The 27679-nt window shown below is 41.2% G+C and overlaps 1 protein-coding gene and 1 long non-coding RNA gene across 6 annotated transcripts in view; one reads left to right on the top strand and one right to left on the bottom strand.

Annotated features, from left to right (window-relative positions):
* The window catches only part of LOC147579937 (uncharacterized), an 82888-nt gene extending 66425 nt beyond the window's left edge, over nt 1-16463 (bottom strand). The window contains exon 1 of the long non-coding RNA XR_015252349.1: nt 15704-16463. This is a non-coding gene — a long non-coding RNA (uncharacterized LOC147579937). The remainder of the gene's footprint in view (nt 1-15703) is intronic.
* On the top strand, nt 1-27679 carry CCDC198 (coiled-coil domain containing 198). Of its 5 annotated transcripts, none has more exons than XR_015252347.1 (7): nt 1-455; nt 3104-3186; nt 16406-16492; nt 18083-18184; nt 18999-19158; nt 24909-25159; nt 27422-27555. XR_015252347.1 is itself a non-coding variant. In XM_025919787.2 (6 exons), exons 1-6 carry the CDS (start codon nt 233-235, stop codon nt 27655-27657), a joined length of 888 nt encoding a protein of 295 aa, XP_025775572.1. In that variant the 5' UTR covers nt 2-232; the 3' UTR covers nt 27658-27679. The 5 variants fall into 5 exon arrangements, 3 of the variants coding, with proteins under 3 accessions (XP_025775572.1, XP_025775571.1, XP_086565786.1); XR_015252348.1 differs by having other exon boundaries at nt 24909-25088; nt 27422-27542; XM_025919787.2 differs by lacking the exon at nt 24909-25159 and having other exon boundaries at nt 2-455; nt 18086-18184; nt 27422-27679.

The following is a 27679-nucleotide window of genomic DNA, read 5'->3' on the forward strand; positions in this document are numbered from 1 at the left end:
TTTGGATTCACTGAAATGGCAGAGTGGGAGTTGAAGGGACATCTCCGTGGAAACCAGGCTCCCAGGAAGTGGCCAGAGGGGTTACTGTGGGGTGAAATAAAGCTTAGAAATATGTCATGAAGTGCTTTGCGCAGCTGGGGTAAAATTCTGAAGTACCTTAATTAAAACAAGCCAAGTTAAAGGCCCCACACCACTTCCCCCGGGGTTGTTCTTTGAGTATCTTTACCGTGAAATGGGCCTGAGCCACTCTAAGCCTCACCCTAGAGTGACCAAAGTAGCACCTTTGCAAAACAAAGAGGAAGAACTCCTCTCTGCCAGCCCCGTGGACTTTGCATTCAGTCAGAATCTGGAAGAAAAGAGTTCGTATTTGTTCACAGGACTGCAGGACCAGAACAAAGCTCTGGAAGGTCAGCTGCCGCCTCTACGAGAGACCTGGTATGGAAGATACTCTGCAGGTAAACGTAAGACCCATCATGAAATCTGTGTATTTGGGCCAAGGAGAGCTATTGACAGATGTGCCTGGCTGTCTGTTTCTATAACAATATCAGAAAGTTTCTAAATTGCTGAAATGTAAGGGAACATCTTTCAACTCGAGGCTGAGTGTTTGTCAATTGTAAGTATTCTGGGTACGTTAGAACGGGTGTGTAAACTGCACAGAGGGCTTCTTACCATTCTGCACTGGAAGGGAAAAAATCATTCTGTTTCAGCTTAGTTTATAGTGCTTTCGATGTTTATACCTAGCTTTGCCAGATGATTAAAATTATATAGATAAGATGTGATAAATTATGACAATCATATGTTTCAGTTAGATTCTAAATTCAAATCATTCTCTCCAGCCCCATTTAGTGCATCAGGCTTTGTTGTTTTGAAAGCAACCCTTTCGGAGTGAATTCATTCTAATGTGAAGTTGGAAACCACCCCAAACAGAATTGATTTATTGCAATACAGATGAGAGGATGAGTCATCCCCTCCCCAAGCCCACATTCTTCACGCAGAATATGCACTAAGTTCCGTCATTTGCAGAACTAAGAGAATTTTTCCCATTATGATTGGAAGCTCTGAGCCTGAAGTGGCTATAAATTATCCTGGGACATTTTAGAAGACACGTAACATTTTAATGAAAATCACAATGGTAATTAAACAGAGATTCTCACTTGGGAAGAGAAATATAAATATATAATGTGTACATATGTGTATATCTATGTAATTTTTTTCTTTATTTATATTCTGGGTCGATAACACAAATAAGTTCCCATTATTGGTCACCTTGGCCAGAAAGCCTGATATTCTCATTCCGTATCTGGTACATCTCATCTGGACTGATTGTCACGGCTATTTTCTGTAGAACTGACAACTCTTGACTGGTTGCATATGGCCTATTTTTTTGTTCTCCAACTTCCTAAACATGGGAGTGGCAATTTTCCTCTAGTTTCATTGAAGAATTCCTTTTTATCCAAACCTTCTACCCAGAGTTTTAAGATTCTGGTAACTGAATAGTGAAAACTAAGTCTAATGCATTAGAGTCCCACCTGGAAAATATTCTTTTTTTTTTTTTTTTTTAAGTTTTTTTTTTTTCAACGTTTATTTATTTTTGGGACAGAGAGAGACAGAGCATGAACGGGGGAGGGGCAGAGAGAGAGGGAGACTCAGTATCGGAAACAGGCTCCAGGCTCTGAGCCATCAGCCCAGAGCCCGACGCGGGGCTCGAACTCACAGACCGCGAGATCGTGACCTGGCTGAAGTCGGATGCTTAACCGACTGCGCCACCCAGGCGCCCCTGAAAATATTCTTATTTTTGAAATGACAAAATCACATTAAAAATAAATAACAAAGGGATGGTATGCATCCTGATTGCTAATTTCAAAAGATCCATAGTCTAACCCCAGCTCCACTAAATACCAAATTATATGACTTTGAGCAAATTACTGCATCAATTTCCTTCACCTATAAACCAAGGGTAAAAATAACTGCCTGACATAGCCTATGCCATTTGGGATGAATTGAATTAAATAATGAGGTGTTATCACTGAAATCATAGTATAAAAATAAGGAGTAGTCAGGCTGCTGAAAAAAAACTGTTGCCAGAAATACATCTTTTAATCAAAAAATGCTATTTCTTGTCATTACTGTTGTTTCTGTCTTGTTCCATATGCTGGCATCTCTTGAAAGAGAATAAGGACGTGGAGAAGTTTTTAACATGGTCATTCAAATGTTGTAAGGATAGAAACACATAATTATGCAAGGATTTTTCTGTTTAGAATGCAAAGTGAAATTGTAGGATGGTCCACACAACAATCTAGAAATTAGAATGCTTCCAGATTTCTAAGAGGAAAAGACAAAACTTCATTCATGCAGCATTGGGCATGGTAGCAGTCCTAACACCCCAGGATAATTAAGCTAAAAAATAAAACCCATAATGGACCTCTTGAGTCCTAGCTCTGTTCCTAACAAGGCTTAACTCTGTAGCCTGTTTTGTGACATCAGGAAAGACTATTTATATATTGTATTATAGGGCAACTTGTGGGAATTTCTTTCCCTAGCTGGAGAGACTATTTAATGGGGAACATACGATGCTAAACGTTGCATACTCCTATTATACACTCATAGTCCATTTTTTTATTACCCCTCTATCTAATACCTATCCATCCATCTATCTATCTATCCACAATTCATCTCTTTCATCTGAAAGGAGAATTTCTTTTCATTTCTTAAGGATATATTTTTTCTGATTTCCCAAATTTATTTTGTAGAGATTTCATGAAATGAAAACAAGTGAAAAAGTTTCTATTTTCCAGCCCAAATTCTATGTTTGGACAATATTTGCAGTCAACACATTGTTGATTTTTCAGATTTTCCTCTAAATATCAATCCAGGGAAGAAATGAGGAAAGCAGAAATTAAATCCTGGATATGGGCTAATATTTTATCACTTGCATCCATGTATGACCCTTGCTTTATGTGTTTCACCTCCACATTCAACATGTAGGTTGGACATATATAACTAAAAAGGTGCCAAAATGTATTAACAAAGTCTAATGATTAGCCCAATTTAATAGTAAATTTTTAAATGTTTTTTTTTTTAATTTCTCTCCTAATCTTTCAAGGGCCCAGGGCCATGTATTTTGATATCCCACTGGAACACGGAGAAACAAGTATTATTAAAAGGCATCCACCCCGAAGACTTCAAGTAAGATGAATTTAAAAGACCTCATAAGGAATTTCTTGGATTTAATGGTAACATCCCTTTTTAACTATAACCATAAAGAAGGGATATTGAAAATGACTAAGCTAATGAGAATGTTGTTAAAGAGAATGTCATCAACTGCAAAGACCATATTTCTTTAGGATTTCCTTTTGTAATGATTTCACTTTTAAGACCACCACCAAAAGAAGGAAATACAGTATCAAAGGCACAGGCATGATGGGATTCAAAAGACCTTTGCATTTTGCATTTGATGAGTTATAACAAACAATAGTAACAATAGTAACAGCTAATACTATTCCAATTACCACCTACTTCAAGTCAGATACACTCTGGGCAACTTGATCAATGTCTATCATTTAATCTTCACACCCTCTCTATGAGAAAGGAACTAGTACCTTTGCTTTGTAGGTGTGGTTTAGAGAATTAAGTAACTTGTCCAAGGACAGTGGAGCTCAGACATCAAACAGGTCTTCAAAGCCCATGCTCTTAACCAGCAGCATAGCTGATCTCTACAGACCTTCTATCCCTAATCTTTTATCGTTGTAAATGTTAACTGGTTGCTGAAATTGAGGACATTGGATTCCAAGGCAGCAAAGCAAGAGATTTAAATGCATTCACCTTAATAAATATTTAATGAATTCTCTCTAGAGAAATACAAATTCTAAGGACTCTCATCCTAGACGGGGAAAGAGATCTGAGTGGGTACCTGAAAATGAGCATCAGCTAAGAGAAGGGTTTGGGCTCTCCTGTGAGCAGGATCTATCACTGACATTTGGAAAAAAAGGAATTGGAACCAAATCCCACCTGATACACAATTCACCCAGACATCTGGACAAATCCCAGAGGTATTTGAGCTCATTTGCTGGGGATTATTTCCGTTTCAATTGGTTTTTATTTACCTGTCTTCTCCAGAAGCTCACAATCATTATTTGAAATGATTATACCTTTTGTTCACCAAAAGAGCATCTTTTCCTAAAATATTAGAAACCTCAAAACTTTTTAAAAGATAAATAAAATATAATTATATCAAATTGATATATAATTTTAAAACTTTTGGGCATATCTTTAACTAAACTGGACAATTTAAAAACTTTACCTTTTATTCCTAAATCAAATGTAACTTTTCAAAGAGGTGTGCTTAATATAATGTTCCTATGGAGCCAGTGAGCTGAATAACTCAAGTAGGAGATATTACCATAACCAGTGAAAAGTATATGTAGCCATTTGTAGTTCACAAAGTACTTTTTAGATCTATCAACCCTAAATCAGCTAAAGTTAGGCTTTGATTCTCAAGTCAGTCAAGCACAAAAAGGAGAACTTTGGTGTTTCAGAACAAAAGAGGGTATCCCCACATCCTAACCAACCCCCTTAAAAATGAAAAAATCAAGAAAAATGAATTATTTTAGTGCAAAGACTATGTCATGTTCAGTCTTATATCTTTCGTCTCTAACACTTAATATGTACTCCCAAAAAGCTTATGAATGAATGAATGAATGAATGGTGAATGAATAGATGAATGAATGACAATGTGACCCATTATTCCTGGTAGGAACAAAAATCAAAATGCCTTCTCCCTGCTACTGAAGACCCGCAACATCCTGTATTGTAAGTCTAATTGACTAGTTGCCAACGTGATGAATTATGAAGATATAGGAGTGTTTGTTGAACCCAAGAACTGGGAGGCACTTGGGCTTCAGGGAACAGCTTTGCCTTGGAACCTGAATGGCACAACTCTCTCTGTGTCTCCCCTGAGCTTTCCTTCATGCATTCTTTATTCTTCCTGCAGATCAACTTTCTTTGCTCCTCAAGATCACTTGGTGAAATATGGACAAACTTCAATTCCTGAATTTGTATTTTTATAGTTCCAGTCAAATAGATTCGCCTGGCTCTTTAGGCTCCAATTTGAAATTCCTAGGAGAAAAATATCTTATTGGTTCAGCTTTGCTCATGATTCTAGTTCTGTTCCAATAAGCTATGACCAAAGGATATGCTTATGCAGTAGAAATGTAGGCAGAGAAGCCCCACCCCCCCACCACCACCATAAATTCTGGAAGCAGCTCCCAGAGAAGAGGGAAATCACTGGGAACTTGGCAGACATTCCCAAAGATATCAACTATAATTATCTTCACAAATGAGGCTCAGCACATTCTCCACCACAAATGGGTTTTTGAGAGAATAATAAATGCTGGGTTCCCATGACATGCTAATTAATAGCCTAATGTCTGCCAAAGAAAATTCTAAAAGTATTTTTAATTATTAAACCAAATCTAATTGCATCCTAAATAATTTGAGTTGCACATTTGGCACTCTCCACTTCCTAGACATCTACTCCTCAAGTAAAGAGCAGGTCATGAACTAAAGTTCTCCAACTTGGAGCTGCTAAGTTCTGGGAGCCTCTGCCAGGGAACTCTGAATCCAACGTGCTCATCTTGTGTTGGAAGTTGATCACCACTGTCCCTCCTGGCCTGATTCACTTTCTCCTCCAACCATCTCTAGTCCAACCTAAGGTGGAGATGGTCAACTGCCCCCACCCCCAGGGCCCCAGGTAATGTGATTTCCTCAGATGACTCCCTCCCTCATCTCTCAAGATTTGCTTAAATCTTACCTTCCTAGAGGCTTATCATGATAACCTCTTGACAGTTGCAATCTTTACCCTGGCGATCCTGGGTCCCCTGATCCTCCGTGATCTTTTCTTTTCCCCAGAGTACCATCTAACACGCCAAGAAATTTACTTCTCTAATGTTCATTGTGTATTTTCTTCATCACCTCCCTGACAGTGCTAGAATATAGTCTTTCAGAGAGGCAGGGATTTTTGTCTGTTGTCTTCACTAATATATCTAAGTGTCTAGAACAGTACCTGGAACATAATAGGTGCTCAATAAATATGAGTTGCATAAATGTTGAATGAATGAGTGCAAAGGGGAAAAGATGAGTATTAAGACTGCCGGGAAGAGACAAGGAAGCTGGTTCTGACCCAGACGGTTTCATTGTTTGTTATCAGTATTATATGATTTGCCACCAATTTATTCCCTTTCCTTGTCTTTTCTCTTGGCCCATTTTCTATTATATGTTTCTTTGTGATATATGTATGTGTGTGTGTGTGTGTGTGTGTGTGTGTGTGTGTGTGTGTGTGTGTATGCAGGTAATTGGCTTATATTGCCTTATATGATTATGGAGGCTGGCAAGGCAAGTCCAAAATCCACAGGGCAGGCCATCAGGGAGGTCAGGCTGCAAATGCAGGACATGAGCTTAAGCTGCTGTCCACAAGTAGAATTTTCTCTTCTTCAGGGGAGCCTCAGCTTTACTTTTAAGACATTTCAACTGTCTGAATCAGGCCCACCCAGATTATCTAAAATAATCTTCCTTACTTAGAGTCAAATGATTATTGATCTTAATCACATCTCGAAAATAATTTCACAGCAACACCTAGATTAGTGTTTGAATAACTGGAGGCTGTAGCCAAGGCAAGTCCATGCTGACCATCAAAATACACTATGGGGGTTTTACCCTCCTATTATGAATAAGGTCTTCCCCCCACCTCATTTTCTTTTTTCTTTTCCTTTCTTCTTCTTTTCTTCTTTCTTTTCTTTTTTAGAGATGGGGGAGGGACTGAGAGAGAGGGAGGAAGAGAACCTCAAGCCAGCTACATGCTCACAGGGAGCCCAACACAGGGCTCAATCTCATGACCTGAGATCATGACCTGAGCTGAAATCAACAGTCAGATGCCCAACTGACTAAGCCACCCAGGCGCCCCTCTCCATTTAATTTTCTAAATGATTATTACTTGTGAATAAGAAAGCTTTTGAATTTTGCAGATTGAATTTTGTGTTCCACAACTTTATTGAAATGAATTCTAATTATCTATAGATTCTTTTAGATTTGCTATGTAGATGACATCTTCCATAAATAAGAATAGTCTTTTCTCTTTCCTCCCAATTCTTATTCCTTCTTTTGTTTTCTTGACTTTTGCTTTGGCTAGAGTTTTCCTCCGATATTGAATACCAGCAGTGACAATGGGCATCCTTCTCTTATCTATGACATTAATACATATGGTTCAAAAACTAAGTACATTTGCAATAGGGTTTTGATAGATGCTGGTCAGAGTCCCAAAAGGAATCAGATGCCATACTCAAATTAGAATAATTCAAGGAAATTTTCTTTATAAGTAACTGTTTATGAGGTTTGGATCAAGGGGACCACAAAGGATATTGCAATAACCACTGGTGGCAGCTGAGGGATAACCGTCTCTGAGCAAAGGGACTCAGAGTGAGACTCTTCTAGAACCTGGAAGGAGACCGTCAAGTAGAGGAAGGTGCTTTGAGAGAAACAGGAGGACACAACCAGCCCAACACGCCCTTGAAGGAAGGAAGCCAGGGGGAGAAATACACTGTTCTCTCTTCTCTCAGATCTCCTGCCAGGATGTCTCAGTGGCTAAACCCAGTGGGAAGCCTGAAGGCAGAAGAAACTGGTTACTCACAGGCAGAGAACAGGGGAGAGAAATGTGGCAAGTGGACCTAGAGAACCAAGTGGGAGCTATCTGGCACAAGGCCATTTATTAAATTGTTGACATTCCCTTTATTCCTAGTGTGGTAAGAGTTTTTCTTCGGGCTCGGTGTGAAATTTTATTGATATTTCCCCCTTCATCTATTAAAATAATCATACGAATTTCCTTTTTAAACCAGCTGATACAATGTAGTACACTAACAAACGTTATGATGTTGAACCATGCATATATTCCTGGCATAAATCCTACTTGGCCAAAAGATACATATACAAATACATGACAGGATTGTCTATGCTTAGGCTTTTCACGTCTATTTTCATAAGAAAAATTGTCCTATAATTTCCTATACTGTCTTTTATTAGTTTTGCTTCCAGGGTTGTAGTAGTTTCGTAAAATTCACTGATTATCTTTTTCTTTCTTCAGTTTTCTATAATATTTGATGTAACACGGTTATTATCTTAAAAGTTTGATGAAACGGGCCTGTGAAACCACCTTTAGCCGCCTGGACTTTTGGGGGAATGAGAAATTTTCCAACGAACTTAATTTCTTAGTTGTTTCAATTATCTTATTTCTTCCTGATTCAGTTTTGCTAATTTATATTTTTCCAGAGTATCATTAATTTATCCATTGAAGCTTTCAAATTTATTGTTATAAAGTCTTAGCTTCTTCATCTTCAACTTCTAACACACTTTTTCTATTTGAGTATAGTTGATGCACAATGTAACGTGAGTTTCATGGTGATTCCCTATCTCTATACTTAAGCTGTGTTCGCCCCAAGTGTAGCTACCATCTGTATAAGAACTATACAATGTTATTATAACACTATTGACGATGTTCCCTATGCTGTGCCTTTCATTCCTGTGACTTATTCGTTCCATAACTGGGAGCCTGTATCTCCCTCTTCCCTTCACCCATTTCGCCCATTCCCTCCCCCTTTTCCCTCTGGCAACCACAGTTTGTTCTCTGTACTTATAAGTCTATTTCTGCTTTTTGTTGATACACTTGTTTTGTTTTTTAGACTCCACATCTGAGTGAAATCAAATGGTATTGTCTTTCTCAGTCTAATGTTATTTCACTTAACATTATACTCTCTAGGTCCATCCATGTTGTAGCAAATGGCAAGATTTCATCCTTTTTATGAATACGAAGATAATATTCTTCGTATTCAACTTTTTGGCAACGCTTGTAAAACTAATCTTCCAACTTACATTTTGATGCAGCTCTCTTAAACCAGGTAGAAAAGTAGAGAATAACCCAGCCTCTGATTTCAAGCTGTGATCTTTGCTCTAGTTTACCATCTTACATGGAGCATTTTTAGGTCCCCTTTAATTTGTAGAAATAACTCACAGCCATCAGGAGGCCTGAATGCCATATGGATCAGCTTCCTCTAAGTATGTATTTTTTTTTCTGGCCCATGGAGATATATATCTTGTATTAAGGGCCAACCACATTTTTTTTTTGTTTTGGTTTTATGTTTTAGTTTTCATTGCTAGATGTTTGGGACAAAGAAAGTTATTGAAATGTGGATTCATTGCAATGCCTTGACCAGAAACTCTTCCTTGGGCTAATAATCTCTTACTCCAAGACTGTTCTGGACACCTTTACCTTCTTCCCAGAACCTTAAAGGGCATACATTCTTGAGTCATTGTGCCAAACAAATTTTGCAATTTCTTTGAGCTCCTGCCCATCTTTATCTTCCTGTTAGGACACAGAAGCAACCATCTCAGGTCAGTGCGTCACCAAGCTCAGTGACTTCTGCTTGATTTTTAATCTCCATTTCTGAATCTTTCAGCTGACATTTCATTTGATTTTCCTGACCATTTGTTTAATTTGAGAAGCCAAATAACCCAGAAACCTTTAGGTAGATAACACATTTTTTTTATACCATGAGACTTAAAAAAAAAAAGTGTCATTCTAGCCTTCCAATTCTCCAATAAGTCCTTCCCTTGTATTCTCTCAGATGATGAAGTGAGGCATCTTGCTTCCTAATCAGGGGAAAGGAACATTGATATGAACCCCAGAATTCTAGGGCAATTTCATTTGAATGGTTTCTTTAGAGAAGCCAATTTTCCAACAATATTTTCTGCATAGCTTCTCAGGCCAAGTGCAAATACTTAACAGAGGGATCCTACTTGTAATGTTCATTGCTGCCATCTAGTGCCCTTTGTGGAGGAATAGAGTGATTCTTAGTTTCTTTCCAAAGGCCAGGAAGAAAGCAATTGCCTAGAGAGGGTTCTTAAAGACACCTACTATTCAACCTTTATCAGAATTATGGGTTTAAATAAAATGAGTCTGAAAATAGAAGAATATAAATTTACACTTCCAAAGAAAAACCTGGCCCTAAGTATTTATGGATAAGTTATTTTAAATAGGTGAAAGTATTTAAATAGCTGGTTTCTTCAGACTCACATTTTCAATAATGCTCCACACACAAATCCTTTGTGGTCTACTCTGATGTAGCCCCTTTATTCACTTGAGGCAGTATGGAAGCCACTAGACCCCAACCTGGAAAATCATCAGAATCCCTTGGAGAAGCTGGACTTCATTGAAATTAAAACCTGCTCTGGGACACCTGGGTGGCTCAGTTTGTTGAGCATCTGACTTCAGCTCAGGTCATGATCTCTCAGTTTGTGAGTTCAAGCCCCACATTGGGCTCACTGCTGTCAGCATGGAACCCACTTTGGATCCTCTGTCCCCATCTCTGGGATCCTCCCCCACTTGTTCTCTCTCAAAAATAAATAAACATTAAAAAAAAAAAAGTTCTGCTCTACAAAAGACAGTGTCAAGAGAATAAGAAGACAAGTGAGCATATGAAAATATGTTCAACGTCATGTGTCATCAGGAAAATACAAATTAAAACAACCATGAGATATCACCATACACATATTAGAATCACCAAAATCCAAACCACTGACGACACCAAAAGTTGGCAAGGATGTGGAGCAGCAGGAACTCTCACACGCTGCTGGTGGAACGCAAAATGGTAGAGCCACTTTGGAAGTCAGTTTGGTGCTTTCTTATAAAACTAAACATACTCTTTCCATACAGTCTAGCAATCATGAGCTTTGGTATTTACCCAAATGAACTGAAAATTTATATCCACACAAAAGCCCGCACGTGGAGGTTTATGGTAGCTTTATTCATAATTTCCAAAATTTGGATATAACCAAGATGTCCTTCAGTAGATGAATGAATGAAGAAACCACAGCACATCCATATGATGGAATATTATTCAGCACTAAAAAGAAATCAGCTCTCAAGCTATGAAAATACATGGACAAAACTTGAATGTGTGTTGCTAAGTGAAAAAGCCAATCTGAAAAGGCTGCATACTGTATGAGTCCAAGGATATTGACATTTCAGAAAAGGCAAAACAACAGAGGCTATAAAAAGATCAGTGGTTGCAAGGGGATAGGGAGAGGGAGGGAGGCATGAATGGGCAAAATGGGGATTTTTAGGGCAGTGAAACTATTCTGTAAGATACTACATTGGTAGATACACATGCCATTATACATTTGTGCAAACCCATAAAATGTACAACACCAGAGTGAACCCCCAAGTTAAACTATGGACTTTTAATGATAATGACATGTGAATGTAGGCTCATTAGTCATAACAGATGGTAAGGGATGTTGATAATGGAGAAGGTTGTACATATATGGGGATAGGGAGTATATGGGAATTCTCTGTACTTTCCACTCAGTTTTGCTATGAACCCTAAAAATTAAAGTTTATTATTTATATATATATAATATATATATTCATTCCCAGGACGTATCCCAGACCTGTTAAATCGCAATCCCCAGTGAATAGTCCAGGATTTTTTTTTTTTTTTAATTCCAGGAGATTCTGATGATCAACCAGGTTTAGGAGCACATAGAAGAGGAGGGAGCTGGGGATTTGGAACTAGACAGACCTGAGTTTGAATTCTAGAGTTGCCACTTTCTTACCAGGCAACATTGGACAAGTTATTAACCTCTCTATAATGGGGAATTATAATTACCCACAGTGTTCACAGGAGGATCGAACGAGCTGACATCTTGTGACCCTGGGTGTGATAGACACAGGGGCAGCTGTAAAGGCACATGGGCCTCATCACCAGGAAGAACCGGAACCTGAACTAAGTCCAGGGAGTGGAACAAACACTTCCTTGTTCTCTCCCCTTCATGACCCAAATCCCCCTTCAGCCCTTGCTGATTCTTCTTCCCACAGATACATGGATATCTCCCCTTGATCTCTGTCCCCCCCACGTTCTGATCTGATCAGCTGTTACTTCTTACACCAGCAGGTCCCATTTGCCCATCATCTTTATGTTCTGCAGAGAAGAGGGCCAGATAAACCTCTGTCTTACTAGTACTCATCACCTCTCATTACATTCTTGTGCAATTGCTATGTTAAAAAATCTACTTTCTCACCTAAGGTGAGAGTGGAACAGAGAGCCACTTCCTACCACAAATGCAAATTGCCTGTAACATGTCTAACCTAAAGATGAGTTCTTTCCCTTTGTCTCTCCTCCCCATCTCCAAATCCTTTCCCTTGCCTTCTTCCTTGCCTGGTGAGCTTTGGGTTGCTCCAGCAGAAAGGAATGCAGGATGTTTCCCCTAGAACAGCTCAGGCCCAGGCCCAGAGACCAGGAAGTTGTTCTCTAGGGAAGTAGCTGGAGGTACAGGTCATGCTCCTCACGGGTGCTGGCTGCTCAGCATCCATTTCCCTGTCTCCCCCTTCTCTTTTTTCACTCTGATCCCCTTGAAGGCCAAGCTGGCTTCCAGGTCTACCTCTTAATAATGCAACAAACCAGAATAAAAGGAAAAATAACTTCAGAATAAATTATCATTTGCCTGTATTGTTGGACTAAGGTGGGAGTACTGCTCACACTGTTTGTCTCCGTGTGGCATCTTCCTCTTGAGCCATCTCTTCTCCGTGTCCTTGGCCACCTCATCCCCATCTATCAGCTTGTTAGTATTAGAGCTCCTCAAGTCTTGAGTCCTTGGCTCTGCTCTTCTCACTCTTACCCTCCTCCATGACTATGGCTTCAGTTATTCTCTACCCAGGGATGATTCCTGAACATGCATCCCCAGAACAGATGTCTCCTCTGAGTTCCATGCCTGTATATCTCATTATATACTCAATACGTACACTGGTATGCCTCAAACTGAATTTGTATCCTCCTGTTGTATGCCATTCACACCTGGCCTTCCCCTAGGATTCCAATCTCAGTGAATGATAACACTATCCATCCCTTTGGATGCCATTTGGACTCTTCTCTCTCCCTCACCAACTAGAACAAATCTTGTTTGGTCAGTTTTAAATATTTGTGGAGCTCATCGATTTCCCTCCATGAACCCCCAACCCATCTCTGTGGTCCTCTTCAATGCTGTCCCCACATCTGTGACTTCTCTTCTCTAGTTTTCACACTGCAGCTAGAGTAATCATTTTTTAATTTTTTTTTTTTCAACGTTTATTTATTTTTGGGACAGAGAGAGACAGAGCATGAACAGGGGAGGGGCAGAGAGAGAGGGAGACACAGAATCAGAAACAGGCTCCAGGCTCTGAGCCATCAGCCCAGAGCCCGACGCAGGGCTCGAACTCACGGACCGCGAGATCGTGACCTGGCTGAAGTCGGACGCTTAACCGACTGCGCCACCCAGGCGCCCCAAGAGTAATCATTTTTTAAAAAGCAAATGTAATCACACCACTACTTTGCTTCATACATGTCAATGACTGCCCACTGCTCTTAAGAAAACCAACATCTTACTTGACACATCTCCAAAGGCAGGGGAATTAAAAGCAAAAATGAACTATTGGGACGTCATGAAGATAAAGAGCTTCTGCACTGCAAAGGAAACAATCGACAAAACTAAAAGGCAACCGACCGAATGGGAAAAGATATTTGCAAATGGCATATGGGACAAAGGGCTAGTATCCAAAATCTATAAAGAACTCAGCAAACTCCATATCTGAGAAACAAATAATCCAGTGAAGAAATGGGCAGAAAACATGAATAGACACTTCTCTAAAGAAGACATCCAGATGGCCAACAGGCACATGAAAAGATGCTCAACGTCACTCCTCATCAGGGAAATACAAATCAAAACCACACTCAGATATCACCTCACGCCAGTCAGAGTGGCTAAAATGAACAAATCAGGAGACTATAGATGCTGGAGGGGATGTGGAGAAATGGGAACCCTCTTGCACTGTTGGTGGGAATGCAAACTGGTGCAGCCACTCTGGAAAACAGTGTGGAGATTCCTCAAAAAATTAAAAATAGATCTACCCTATGACCCAGCAATAGCACTGCTAGGAATTTACCTGAGGGATATAGGAGTGCTGATGCATAGGAGCACTTGTACCCCAATGTTTATAGCAGCACTTTCAACAATAGCCAAATTATGGAAAGAGCCTAAATGTCCATCAACTGATGAATGGATAAAAAAGTTGTGGTTTAGATATACAATGGAATACTACTTGACAATGAGAAAGAATGAAATGTGGCCTTTTGTAGCGATGTGGATGGAACTGGAGAGTGTTATGCTAAATGAAGTAAGTCAGGCAGAGAAAGACAGATACCATATGTTTTCACTCTTATGTGGATCCTGAGAAACTTAACAGAAGACCATGGGGGAAGGGAAGGGGGAAAAAAAGTTACAGAGAGGGAAGCAAACCATAAGAGACTCTTAAAAAGAGTCTTAAAAACTGAGAATAAACTGAGGGTTGATGGGGGTGGGAGGGAGGAGAAAGTGGGTGATGGGCATTGAGGAGGGCACCTGTTGGGATGAGCACTGTGTGTTATATGGAAACCAATTTGACAATAAATTTCATATTAAAAAAAAGAAAGCTATTTAAGTAGTTAAGTTTATAGTACACCAACTGAATGGATAAAAATCTACATCATTTATAAATACCAAAGAAGAAGAAGAAGAAGAAGAAGAAGAAGAAGACGACGACGACAACCAACATCTTTAGAATGCCCTATCAGGACCTACAAAACTTGGCCCCTGCCTACCTCTCCAGCCTCATTTGAGCCATCCCCCCCCGCCCCGACTCTGAACAGCAGTCAACTGACTTCTTGCAATTTCCTCAACAGATCATACACTCTTACCTCAGGGTTATTGTTTATGTTGTTCTCCCCACCTGGAACACCTTAGTTCCCTAAAATTTCCTAAGTGTCCAACTTCTGCTGAAAAATTCATCTTCAGGAAACTTTCTTGGACTGCCTCCTTATTCCTCTCCCCCTTGTATTAATTTTCTAGGGCTGCTCTAACAAAGTACAACAAACTGTGGGGCTTTAAATAATAGAAATGTATTATCTCACAAATCTGGATGCTAGAAGTCCAAGATCAAGGTGTTTTAAGGGTTGGTTTCTTCTGGGAGCTGAGAGGAAGAATCTGTTCCATGCCTCTCTCTTAACTTCCAGTGGTTTCCTGGCAATCTTTGTCACTCCTTGGCTTGTAGGAGTATCATCCCCATCTCTACCTTCACAGGTGTTCTCCCTGTGTGCACGTGGGTGTGCAACCAAATTTCCCTTTTGTAATGAGGACACCAGACATGTTGGATTAAGGGTCACCCTGCTCCTGTGACCTCATCTTAACTAATTATATCTGCAAGGACCCTATTTCCAAATAACATCACATTCTGACATATTGGGGGTTAAGACCTCAACATACAAACTGGGGTAGAGGGCACAATTCAACTCATAACAACTTCCGTTTCCAAAGTGGAGTCCTCTGGTTACATATTGTCACGGTTCTGCCCTGTAGACCTTTTCTACAAAGTACAGATCGCAGTTTGTAATTATCAATGAATAATCACACAAGCAAAATGTGTTTGTTCCCCCCATAGATTGTGAGCTCCGTAGGGACCATATTGCTTTTGTTGACCATTGCGCCCCCATGCCTGGTACGCACTAGTTGTTCAGTATGTACTCACTGAGTAAACACATAAATTCTACAGCCTTCCAGGTCCCTGCCTGCATGTCAGTGTGGAGAGACCCACCTTTTGTCTCGTAGGCCTGCTCAGTCATTTCCCAACGTTCCAACTTCCAGAGCATTAAGTCATCGAGGCAAATAGGGTTGAAGGCAGATCCGTTGGTTCATCAGTTGCTTCCCAGTCTTAGTGATCCCTTGAAACTCCAATGTGATCTTCCCCATAAAGACAATCCCCTGCTAAGAAAAAAGAAAAAAAAGTGTCCAAGATTTGTAAGCCCATTGCACTTTCATGTAAACGTGCCTCAGGAGCACCAGTGATTATTATTGAGGAGGCTGAGGGAGGTTCTCTGGAGATCTTAAAAATAGGTTACTTCCCTAAGGACTGAAAGAGTTCAGCTGGGCAGTTAAGGAATGAATAAAAGAAATTCCTGGTGCCTCTTTCATCGTTAATACTCTAAGACCCTTGTTGTTTGATAACTTTGGACTTGCTCCCTCGATGCACACAGAAAAGGATTCTTAGTCTTTTAACTCCCTGACAAATATTCAGATCAATAAGTCACTGGCGTCGGTGAAAGAGAATAAAGAACCCAGATGAGTTGAAAACTCTTGCACAGATACAACTGTAATCCTGTTGAGATCGCCTTCCCTGTGTGCTCTCAGGAATAAGTGCTGCTTTTGCAAAGTGGTAAGATAGTTTAATGTCTGGCTTTTATGTTTCATCATCTCATGGCATGAGGAATGCTGAATACTCTAAATGTTGGACTTCTAGAAGCTTGAACCCATTGACCTGCCGCAAGTAATTACTTCTGAAAGGCTCCTGAGCCAGCAAGAAGCCAGAACAACTCACAGAGCAAAGGTAAACGCAACGCTAACTGGAGGGGGTGAGTAATGGGGGGGAGGGGTGGGGAGGGGCAGGGATGGCCTGTCCTTTCATTTACTCCCTGCAAGAAGACCTCAAAGACAAATCAAACTATTAAGTCATTCAGAGTCAAGACTTCCAAAGCTATCCATTCTCTCCCAGGCCTGCCTCCAACTGGCAAAGACTCTTGTCTGTGAGGTAAACTCTGGGCCCTTCTCCACTTCCTGGTGAAAACAGGAAGATGTAGATAAGAGAGAGGAGTTTTTCTTGGACACTGCTAATTCTAGAAGTGTTCACATTTATGAAAAATCTAGTATGACTCTCCTTTTATTCGTCCCCTCAAGTTAAAGCTTTCCCTTCATTCTCAGTCTTTTGGTGGAAATCCTATCTACAAAGTGTCCCTAACTTATTTACCACAACCTCACCAAAAAACGAATCCTTGGAAAATGTTTTTTTTTTTTTTTAATTTTTTTTTTTAACGTTTATTTATTTTTGAGACAGAGAGAGACAGAGCATGAACAGGGGAGGGTCAGAGAGAGGGAGACACAGAATCCGAAACAGGCTCCAGGCTCTGAGCTGTCAGCACAGAGCCTGACGCGGGGCTCAAACTCACGGACCGTGAGATCGTGACCTGAGCCGAAGTCGGCCGCTTGACCGACTGAGCCACCCAGGCGCCCCTTGGAAAATGTCTTCTAAAGAGCTTTTCCTTCTATAAGTTTGTCACTTTCTGCTGAGACAGCTCCCCTCGTGTAGACATGAAAACTGTGAGGTAGTAGATTTTCAACCCTTTTCACTCCTGATTCATTGTCAAGCCAGCAAGGTACTGCTGCACAGCTAGCTGATGTGGTCAAAGATGCCCAGGTGCTTTTAGACCCTCAAGGTCATGTTTGTGCTGCTGACAGCACTGTAGAGATGGCCCCCTCGTGAGGCTCGCTACAGCCAACATAGTCACTGTCCACAGGGCAGAGTAAAAGAGATCACGGAGCACATCTGGCTCCCTTTCCTGGCCACAGCAAGGAATGAACAAGGGTGTATTCACCCCTGGTTGCCCTCAGTAACTGCACTGTCCCACTGGGGTTTACGAGGCACCACGGGAGATCACCAAAGTCACAAATGATCAACTTCCTAATATTCCAGGGCTTACGTTGGTATATGAGGGTACAGTCTATGGAAATGCGTTCCACTTAGCCATTTGGTGGCTCCCCTCTAATTTCACGTCCAGACAATTAGTCAACGGCAGAAGAGGCATTTTGAAGAAAGAGGCCAGTTTTATCAAACCAGAACACGTTTCTGGGGAGATAGGAATAAATGAGATGTGGAAAGATATTTCCATTTCAGATTTGCAAAACTCTACAGGAAGCTTAAAAACTGCATTAGACACAGAGCAAAGCTTTAGTCACCGAGGGCCACCCGGAAAGGACTCAGTGGAGAACTACAATGATCCCCCTTTGACATAATAAGAGATCTCTGTGGATTATAACTGATGACTGATTAAGATCTCGCTCTGTTCCAAAAAGAATTGCAAGTTGTAGATTGCAGAGTCCGTAACAAATTGCCCAGTTGTAATGAGTGCGGCATCTTTCACAGCAGGAACTGGAAAAGACAATGCCAACTCCAGGATACATTCCCGGGAAAAGACAATATTTACATAAGATGAGAATGTTGGAAATGAACCGGAACAGACAAGAGGTAAGTATGAGGAGAGAGAAGAAGAGTCCATATTTAGCACATTTACTCCACATAATCACTGCCCTCGCACATGAATGTAGTTTAGCATTCATCCCCAGTCTTTACTTAGCATTTTAAATTTGGTCATTGGCACCGAAGCTTCCACTACTGGAGCTGGGAAGAATCAGCAAGATCCCTTCTGCTACCGACTGTTGAGTCTTTTCTCTGTTTTCAGTCACAAGGACATATCTGTGCCCCAAGTCTGTTTTTTCTTCCTTTCCTATATTTTTTTTTTTCATAAATTGCTCCTATGATGTTCTGGCTCCAGCAGGAAAATGAGGTTAGATCATTTTTCTTGATTTAGTAAAATAGAGGGGGGGGGGTGAGTTGGTCTTTATTTTGATACCTAGGCATCCCTCCATAATTCACACCATAGAATTATCTTACCAGAATGATCTCTTAGAACACACCCTTTTACAGTAATGTCTCCTGTAAGTGTCATATTCCAAATTCCTTACTCGAGTGTTTAAGCCTAAAGTCACTGTCTTCTGCAATTCTAAATACATCACTTGCCTGCCAACAAATGTTTTTACAAAGCTCCTCTTAAATCAAACCATAGCTTTTTGAGACTGTGGGCATATATTCTCTCCTATCCTAACGAGCCTGTCCTGTGCAAAGAGAAAGTTTCCATACCATCTAATAGGAAAAAAAAGTGTGTTCTGATTAGGGGACCACAGTTAAGCACTCAACTTGCAAAGTGACTGATCTGTTGACCTGTTCTGGTGACAGTAGCTCAGGGGGAGAATACTAATCGATTACAGTGGATCATTTTCAGGCCCAAGCAGAGTTGAAAAAAAGTCTTCACAGGGAGGCAAGGATTAATAAGCAAAAACCGAGGGACCATAAAGCCAAGAAAATCCTTCAAAGCATCCCAAGAAATGATGACAGGGACCTTCCAACCTTTTTGCCAGATGAAACCTTGAACAGAAGTCCAGGTGAGTCATGACTTATTTTTTTTTAGCAAAATAAAATATTTCCAGTGTTTTTACGAACTATAGAAATGATCCCCGAAAGTATAGTCTTTTTTCCAGTGTTTTTTTTTAAATTTTTTTTTTTAACATTTATTTATTTTTGAGACAGAGAGAGACAGAGCATGAACAGGGGAGGGGCAGAGAGAGAGGGAGACACAGAATCGGAAGCAGGCTCCAGGCTCTGAGCCATCAGCCCAGAACCTGACGCGGGGCTCGAACTCACAGACTGTGAGATCATGACCGGAGCCGAAGTCGGACGCTTAACCAACTGAGCCACCCAGGCGCCCCTTTTTTCCAGTGTTCTTAAAGCTTCATCAAATAAACTTCCAGGGAGGGGGTGGGTATATATATAGCAAGTAGCCTTGGGTTTCTGCTGATATGTGCTTCCTAGAATGTAGTGATCACACGATCACGTGATTTTGGGTGGCTGGGAGGAAAAGACAGAAGCTTCAGCACTGCAGTAAGATGTCGCTTTTTAGAGGCTAACTGTGCTTTACAGGCATCCTTGCAATCCTTGCTCCAACCTTGGGAGGGAAAAGGCAAAAGAACCTCATCTTGTGATTAAAGAGAATGGACCACGTGGCCATATGCAGACACCCTCCCCCACCCCACTCTTCCCCCTGCAGCCCTCCCAGGCTCATTCAGAATGTCTAAAACTGAAGCCACCATCACTGCTCACCCCAGGCTTGCTCCGGGGGCATCTGCTGTCTCAGTGGGTGAGACCTCCCTCCACACTCTGGGCCACTCGAGCCAGAGACCTGGGGTCTTTCCAGCCCTTCAGCTCCCACTCCCAGCAGCTGGTCAGTCACAAAGTCCTGTCGATGTCACCTGGCACTGAACTCTTACCTCTCTCACATTCCCAAGGCCACCCTTAGGTCATGTGTCACACCAGCCTCCTGACTGTGTTCCTCCCCCAAGTCTTCCCCTTCTTCCATTCACCCCGCTACCCTGATGCTTCTCTGTATGGTCCTCAGGCAACCAGCACCGGCATCACCCGGGGAGTTGTTGGGCCCCAGCCAGAGTGACCGAATCAGAAAATGTAGGGGCGGAGGCCAGCAGTCTGGGTTTTTAACCCCACCCTAGGTGATTCTGATACTCCTAAGGTTTAAGACCCGCTGCTTTACTTGGTAATCAAAGTATTAGCCACAGACCAGCAACATCTGCATCACCCGGGAGTTTATTAGAAATGCAGAGCCCCAGGCCCCACTCTGGACCTACCGAATCAGGATGTGCATTTTATCAAGATTCCAAGGTGATTCTCATGCACAATAAAATTTTAGAAGCGCCACACCAATAGCAAAGTAATCTTATCAAATGCACATCTGACCATATCATTCTCTTGCTTAAAAAAAAAAAAAAAAAAAAAAATCCTCAGTGAAAATCCATCAGCCTGAAGACAAAGAAAAAAAAATCCGTCAGCCTGAGGACAAAGACTTAACCCTTCACCCTGGCACTCTAAGCCTTCAAGATCTACTTGCTACCTACCTTTCTGGCTTTCTCTGCTGCCATTCTTGGGCCCAACTTTGCTTCCAGCCAGGCCAGACCGCTCAGTGATTTCCAACAGATAACCGTGTTCGTAGTCTCTGTGCTATGTTGTCCCACCAATTAGAATCCCGTTAAGTTTGCCTGTCCATAGTCCTCCAGGGAAAACCCACCCTTTGAATATATAATATTTTCCACATAGCAAGACTGACCACTGAGAGATCTACAGAAATGCTGGCCACGTCTCTGGAGGTCCTGAGCTTCTCGGATGCAAAGTTGCCAGCTGAAAGAGACACTGCTCCTGCTCAAAGGAATAGGATGCTTAATCAATAAGTTCATTAAATAAGAAAAGGCTAAATAATTGAAAATCTACTTGGGGAATCTATTTAACCTATACTCCCAGTGCCAGAATGAAATATGCTATGTAGGCACATAGATAAACAACTGCGACAATTTAAAAAACATTGACCAAACAATCCAAAAAAGTGTCTCAGCTAAAGTTAGATACTTAGAGTCATGGCTTGAGGGCAAGCCAAGAAAAACCAACATTGGTAAAATCTTTGGAAGATGTCCCAGATCTGGAGGGGTCCAGGAAGGACTGTGGAGAAGAGGGGTTCTCTGCATTCTGCTGCTTTTTTTTTTTTTAACGTTTATTTATTTTTGAGACAGAGAGAGACAGAGAATGAATGGGGGAGGGTCAGAGAGAGGGAGACACAGAATCTGAAGCAGGCTCCAGGCTCTGAGCTGTCAGCACGCGGGGCTCGAACCCATGGACCGCGAGATCATGACCTGAGCCGAAGTCGGCCGCCCAATCGACTGAGCCACCCAGGGGCCCCTTCTGCTGCTTTTTAAAGCGGATTCATTTTGTTCTAATTAAGGTTTGTTGAGTGCTTACCATGAACCAGACACTGTCCTCGACCTGCAACATGAATTATCGCTCTCAATCCTCACGCAGCCTGTATAGAAGGAGTTACTATTCAGCCTCATTAGACAGAGCCAGGATTCCAGGCCAGGTCTTTCTCCCTCCAGAAAGTTCACTCCACCCACCCCCAGCCCCTCATATATCTTCATGGGGACTCCAGGGACTTGGAGCTCTGTCCAGGACAACTTTGGCAAAGCCTACAAATATAAGAGTGTCACTCTTCAACCTTATCTTTCAAGAGCAGGCTGCCCGTCTGCAAAGCCTGCAGATTTCACCACCATACTAGGCACATGCGTGAGCTGTGATTCCTTTTTACTTATTCCCAGGGAGCATCTTTGCTTTCTCTGTCTTCTGAAAGCACTTCATTTGCTTTCTCTTAAAAGGGAAGCAAAGTCAAGATCATAGATTTACAGGAGCTTTCTGAATGCTAGTCCAGTTCAGGTAATTTAGATCCTGCTGTACCCATCTCCTCTCATTTAATGCTGTGTTTGCCCCTTCATGTTCCCTCTTTGGGAAGGTAGGATGAGAGTTTTAGGTCTCTTTTTTTTTTTTTTTTCCAACGTTTATCTATTTTTGGGACAGAGAGAGACAGAGCATGAACGGGGGAGGGGCAGAGAGAGAGGGAGACACAGAATCGGAAACAGGCTCCAGGCTCTGAGCCATCAGCCCAGAGCCCGACGCGGGGCTCGAACTCCCGGACTGCGAGATCGTGACCTGGCTGAAGTCGGACGCCCAACCGACTGCGCCACCCAGGCGCCCCGAGTTTTAGGTCTCTTATAGGATAAAGTTCTGTCTTTGTTTTCTGCTGCCTGTTTAAAATAAAAATTTACAGGGGTCCTTCAGTGGCTCTGTCGGTTAAGCATCCAACTCTTGGTTTTGGCTCAGGTCATGATCTCACAGTTTGTGGGTTCGAGCCCCGCGTCAGGCTCTGTGCTGACAGTGCTGAAGCCTGCTTGAGATTCTTTCTCTCTCCTCTCTTTCTGCCCTGACCCTTGTGCTTTCTCTCTCTCTCTCTCTCTCTAAATAAACTTAAAAAAAAATAAAATTTTACATTTACATACTTTAAATACATTATATATTTACATAATGAATTACATATACCGTAATTATATAATAATTACATATAACTTATTATACAAAAATTACTTATAACTCATATGATGGCCCACTTGTTCATAACTTACACAAAGTGAACACTGTTTTCTGAGTGCACAATTTTATGATTTTTACCATGTTTATGTGGCTCCTGCCCTTTCCAGAAGCCATGATATAGTACAGTAGGTAGAAAAAGCAGTGAACCTGAGGGCTGCCTGGGTGACTCAGTCGGTTAAACATCAGACTCTTGATTTAGGCTCAGGTCATGATCTCATGGTTTGTGAGATCCAGCCCCATGTCAGGCTGTTTGCTGACACTACAGAGCCTGCTTGGGATTCTGTCTCTCCCTCTCTCTCTGCCCCTCCCCTGCTCTCTCTCTCAAAATAAATAAACATTTAAAAAAAAAAAATAAAAGGCAGTGAACTTGAAATCAAAGTTCTTTATTTGAGCCCCCCAAAAATATGTTTCTAAATGCAAACTCCATGGGAACAGGGGCTTCTTTTTGTTTCTAGAACGCAGTACCCACTAGCCTCTCAATAAATATTAGCTACATTTATATAGCTATATAGCTTTATTCTGTATATACAGAGAGAGAGATTATTGCTCAACTGCAATTATTTAACCTCTTTGCACCTCAGTTTTCACGTCTGTAAAATAGGAATAAAGTCTTGTCTACCACATAGGGTTTATGTCAAAATTAATCCAATATGTGTAAAATCATATATGCAATGTAAAGTGCCAAACACATGCATGAGAATATAGACAACTGAAGAAAGATGGAACTGATGTCTCATAGTGAAAACAACTATATGCTTAAGAGGAAGTATCACCTTAAATATATTATGGTCACCTTCTCAATTCTGGTCTTATCTGACCATCTGCACTATTATCTACTTAGTATTTTTCTTTAAAGTATCCTGGGGGTGGGTGTTTTATTTTTTTTAATTTATTTTTGAGAGAGAGAGACAGAGTGCGAGCAGGGGAGGGGCAGGGAGAGCGGGAGACACGAAATCCGAAGCAGATTCCAGGCTCTGAGCTGTTGGCACAGAATGCGATGCAGGGCTCGAACCCATGAACCGCAAGGTTATGACCTAAGCTGAAGTCGGATGCTTAGCCAACTGAGCCAACAAGGCACCCGGTGTGTGTTTTTTAAATTTAGCCTGTGAATGAAATAGCTGTGAAATTATGGATTTGATATAATGGTGATGCATTTTGCTAAGATATATATATATATATATATATATATATATATATATATATATATTATACATATATATGTATACATATATGTATACATACATATTACATATATATTATAAAATGCATAACCATCAAACTTTTTTAAGGTTTATTTATTTTTGAGAGAGAGAGAGTGCATGAAAACAGGAGAGGGACAGAGAGAGAGGGAGACAGGGGATCTGAAGTGGGCTCTGAGCTGACAGCAGAGAGCCTGATGCGGGGCTCGAACTCACAAACCATGAGACCATGACCTGAGCCAAAGTTGTACGGTTAACTGACTGAGCCACCTGCATACCCCACCATCAAATATTTTTGATGCTTTATATAATCCTCTTACTGTGGAAAAATCACTCCCTTTTCGCCCCAATGACCTCTGTTGCTTTCCTCTCTTCCCAAATTAATTTTGAAGTTGGATACACTTTTTCCTCTGCTCTGCTCAACCAAAACCCATTTAGGTTTTTAAACATCGTATTTTTCTTTTCTTTTTTGTTAAGTCCAGCAATGCCAGAGAATCAAGGAGGGGTTTATAAAAATCTAACAAGTAAAAAGAATCCAGCTCAGAAGTTCTCAAACTTTAATGCTATGTACACAGAACTATGTATATAATAATTTATGAATGATTTAAGAGATTTTCAAGGATAAACTTGAACGTGTGAATTTGGCCTCACACTCTCTTTAGGCCTGCATTATCATAACATCAAGAGTGGTGTGGGACTTGAGCTATTATTAATATTGCATTAGATTCCACCATTAACAAACATTCTCTTCCTGTTCCAAAGTTCCTGCCTCTAGTCAGCAGAAAATCTCTGTTCCCAGTCTCCATGGTGCCTCTAGCAGTGCTTGGCTCATTTGCAGAGCAGAGATGATTACACCCCCTGGCCCCAATGAATGAAATCTTCCCCAGGTCCCAGTTACCAGTACTCCTCACCACCCAACATTCTCTGATTGGCTTACTTGTTCACTCATCTATTCACAGACCCGCTTCCTGGCTTTGGTGCCTATGCAATAGTACAGACAACAAACAAACAATGACAGTACATCCGGGAGACCTCACAACCTGAAAGTCAGTAGGTTTCCATGAGGAACTGATATTTCAGCTGAGACAGGAAGTAGCTGGACAAAGGGGACAGGAATCCATATCTGTGTGAGGACCAAGGTGCTGGAACATTCAGAACTGTTCATGATTACAGCACGCGCAAAAGATCTCGACTGGGAAGAGAGATTCAGGTAGTGATCAGTGATGGCTCTGAGACATAGGCAGGGCCCAGAGCACCAGGGTCTTGCAAGTCGTGTCAAACAGGGACTTTGAACTTGAGCTTAAGATCCACAGGAAGGCATCGAAAGGTCAGGGGAGCCACACAATCAGGCTTACATTTTCAAGCATCATCCTGTCTACCCTGTGGAGGATGAATGGGAAGAGAGTGCAAGCGGATGTGGGGAGACAAGTGACAAGGACATAGCAGAAATGCAAGTGAGAGATGGTGCTTGGACCAGGAAAGTAGGGTAACAGGAGAAAAGGAGCTGAATGTGAGATATTCAGGAGATACGAGGGGCAGAACCTGGTGGTGAATCAGATGTGCATGTGTGGAGAGAGCAAGAAGGCCAGGAGGATTCTTGGGTTTCTCTTGAAGAACTGGGCAGCCAATGGGGGGGAAACTGGGGCCATTTGCTGGATTGGGGTAACTGGGAGAAAACGTGAGTTTGGAAGAGAAAGAGAAAGGGAAGGGGAGTCTGACATGTTGCCAGGAGACATAAAAATGGAGGCATCCAGTTGTAGCTCAGGAGAGAGATTGGGGCCAAAGACACAATTTAACTGTCGTTTTCTGTCACTGCTATATGTATAGGCAATAGCAATAATTTTAATAACATTCAAGGGGGGATCAGGGTAGTCCCTTACTGAGGCAGAAAGGAAACTAATGACTCACAAAGCACAAATCCTCACACTGAGATGCTTGATTTTCTCATATAACAGTTTGTAACATCAGTTATCAAGAGCTTAAATGAAATATGCCATAAGGTTTGGTAAACAATGATCCTTAAGATGAAATCCAAAAGTTGTGGCTGGTTCAACTAGATGGAGGGGACATTCTGGGTTTTGACCCAGGATGATTTTCCTAGCTCAGAAGCGGCCACTGCTTTGGTTTACTTAAAAGCCTCCTTCCTTGAATAAAGCCCCTGTTGTTCTGAAATGCACTTTAGAAGGGTAGAGCTTAAATAAAAATCTATGTACATATGTACACAAAATCCTATACCAAATAAATATATTCTAAAAAGTATAGAAAGTGAAATGAAATGCATGACCCTTTGAGCTCCCTAGTTCTATAGGTCTGGGGCACAGCCCAAGCATTTGTGTTCCTAAAAGACTCCATAGGTGACTCTAATATGAGGTGAGAGTGGACGTCAAGGTCAGAAAGTGTATATCATGTGCCTGGCACATAGTAGATGTTCAATAAATAGCACAAGGCAACATCGCCTGTGCAATACTCTTGCCAAAAACGTGTAACCTTAATTTAATCACAAGGAAATGTACAAACCCCAATTTAGGGCCATTCTACAAAATATTTGATCTGGATCCTTTAAAATGCCACTGTTAGGGGAAAAGAAGAAGACAATGAAGGGGGGATGGAGGAAGAGGAAGGGGAGGATCAAGACTGAGAATGAGGGAGAGAGAGGAGGAGGAGGAGGAGGAGAGAAGGAGGGAGGAGACAGAGAAAAAGGAAAAGAAACAGAAAGGGAAGTGTCTTGAATTAAAGAGACAAGAAAATAAAATGCAATACATAATCCTAGATTGGATCCTGGATCTAAAAAAATAAAACACAAACAAACAAGAAGCAACTATAAAGACCATTACTGGGACAACCATGAATATTAGAATGTAAACCATATATTAGAAAACAATAATATATCAATGTTAAATTTCCTAAGTAATTTCCTAATAGTTATATTGCAGCTATGTAGGAAAAGTGCCCTTGCTGTGAGATTTGTGGTGATGTATTTGGGGGGATGTAATTGCAACTAATTCTCAAATAGCTCAGCTGAAAACATGTGTACATATGTTCATGCATGTGTATAAAATGAAAGCAATATTGTGACAAAACGTTATCAATGAGTTGGGGCATATAGGAAGGTATTATATTATTCTTGTGACTTTCAGAAGATTAAAAAAAAGTTTTTTGAGAGAGAGTGCATGAGCCAGAGAAAGGGGCAAGAAGGGGTGGTGAGAAAGAGAGAGAGAAAGAGAATCCCAAGCAAGCTCCATGACCAGCACGGAGCCTGATGTGGGGCTCAAGCTCATGACCATGAAATCATGACCGGAGCTGAAATCAAGAGTTGGACACTCAACTAACTAACCCAAGCTCTCCCAAATATATATATATATTTATAAGAACATCAAGCAAATTATTATGTGTTCATAAAAATCTAGGCACTTAATAAACAAATAAATCATTGTTAGGGGGAAAAATTCAATAAACTTTAAATTTTCTGTAGGAAATTCACAGAATGAAGATTTGGGGGAACATCAAGCAAGGAATGACTGTCGTCCCCGGAAAATTGGCAAAATGGAAATGTGGCTCCGTGAACAAGAGGCCCGGGGACAGCTTCTCTGGGACAGTTCTAGTTCTGACTCAGATGAGTTGAGGAAAAGCGAGAAGAAACCACAAGCACTGGTCAGGACCAGGACAGAGAGAATCCCACTTTTTGACGAGTTTTTTGATCGAGAATAAAAATGCTATTCACTGACCTAGA

This window comes from Puma concolor, chromosome B3 (genome assembly GCF_028749965.1).
Source record: "Puma concolor isolate L17-30 chromosome B3, mPumCon1.1.hap2, whole genome shotgun sequence".
Classification (NCBI taxonomy): Eukaryota; Metazoa; Chordata; class Mammalia; order Carnivora; family Felidae; genus Puma; species Puma concolor.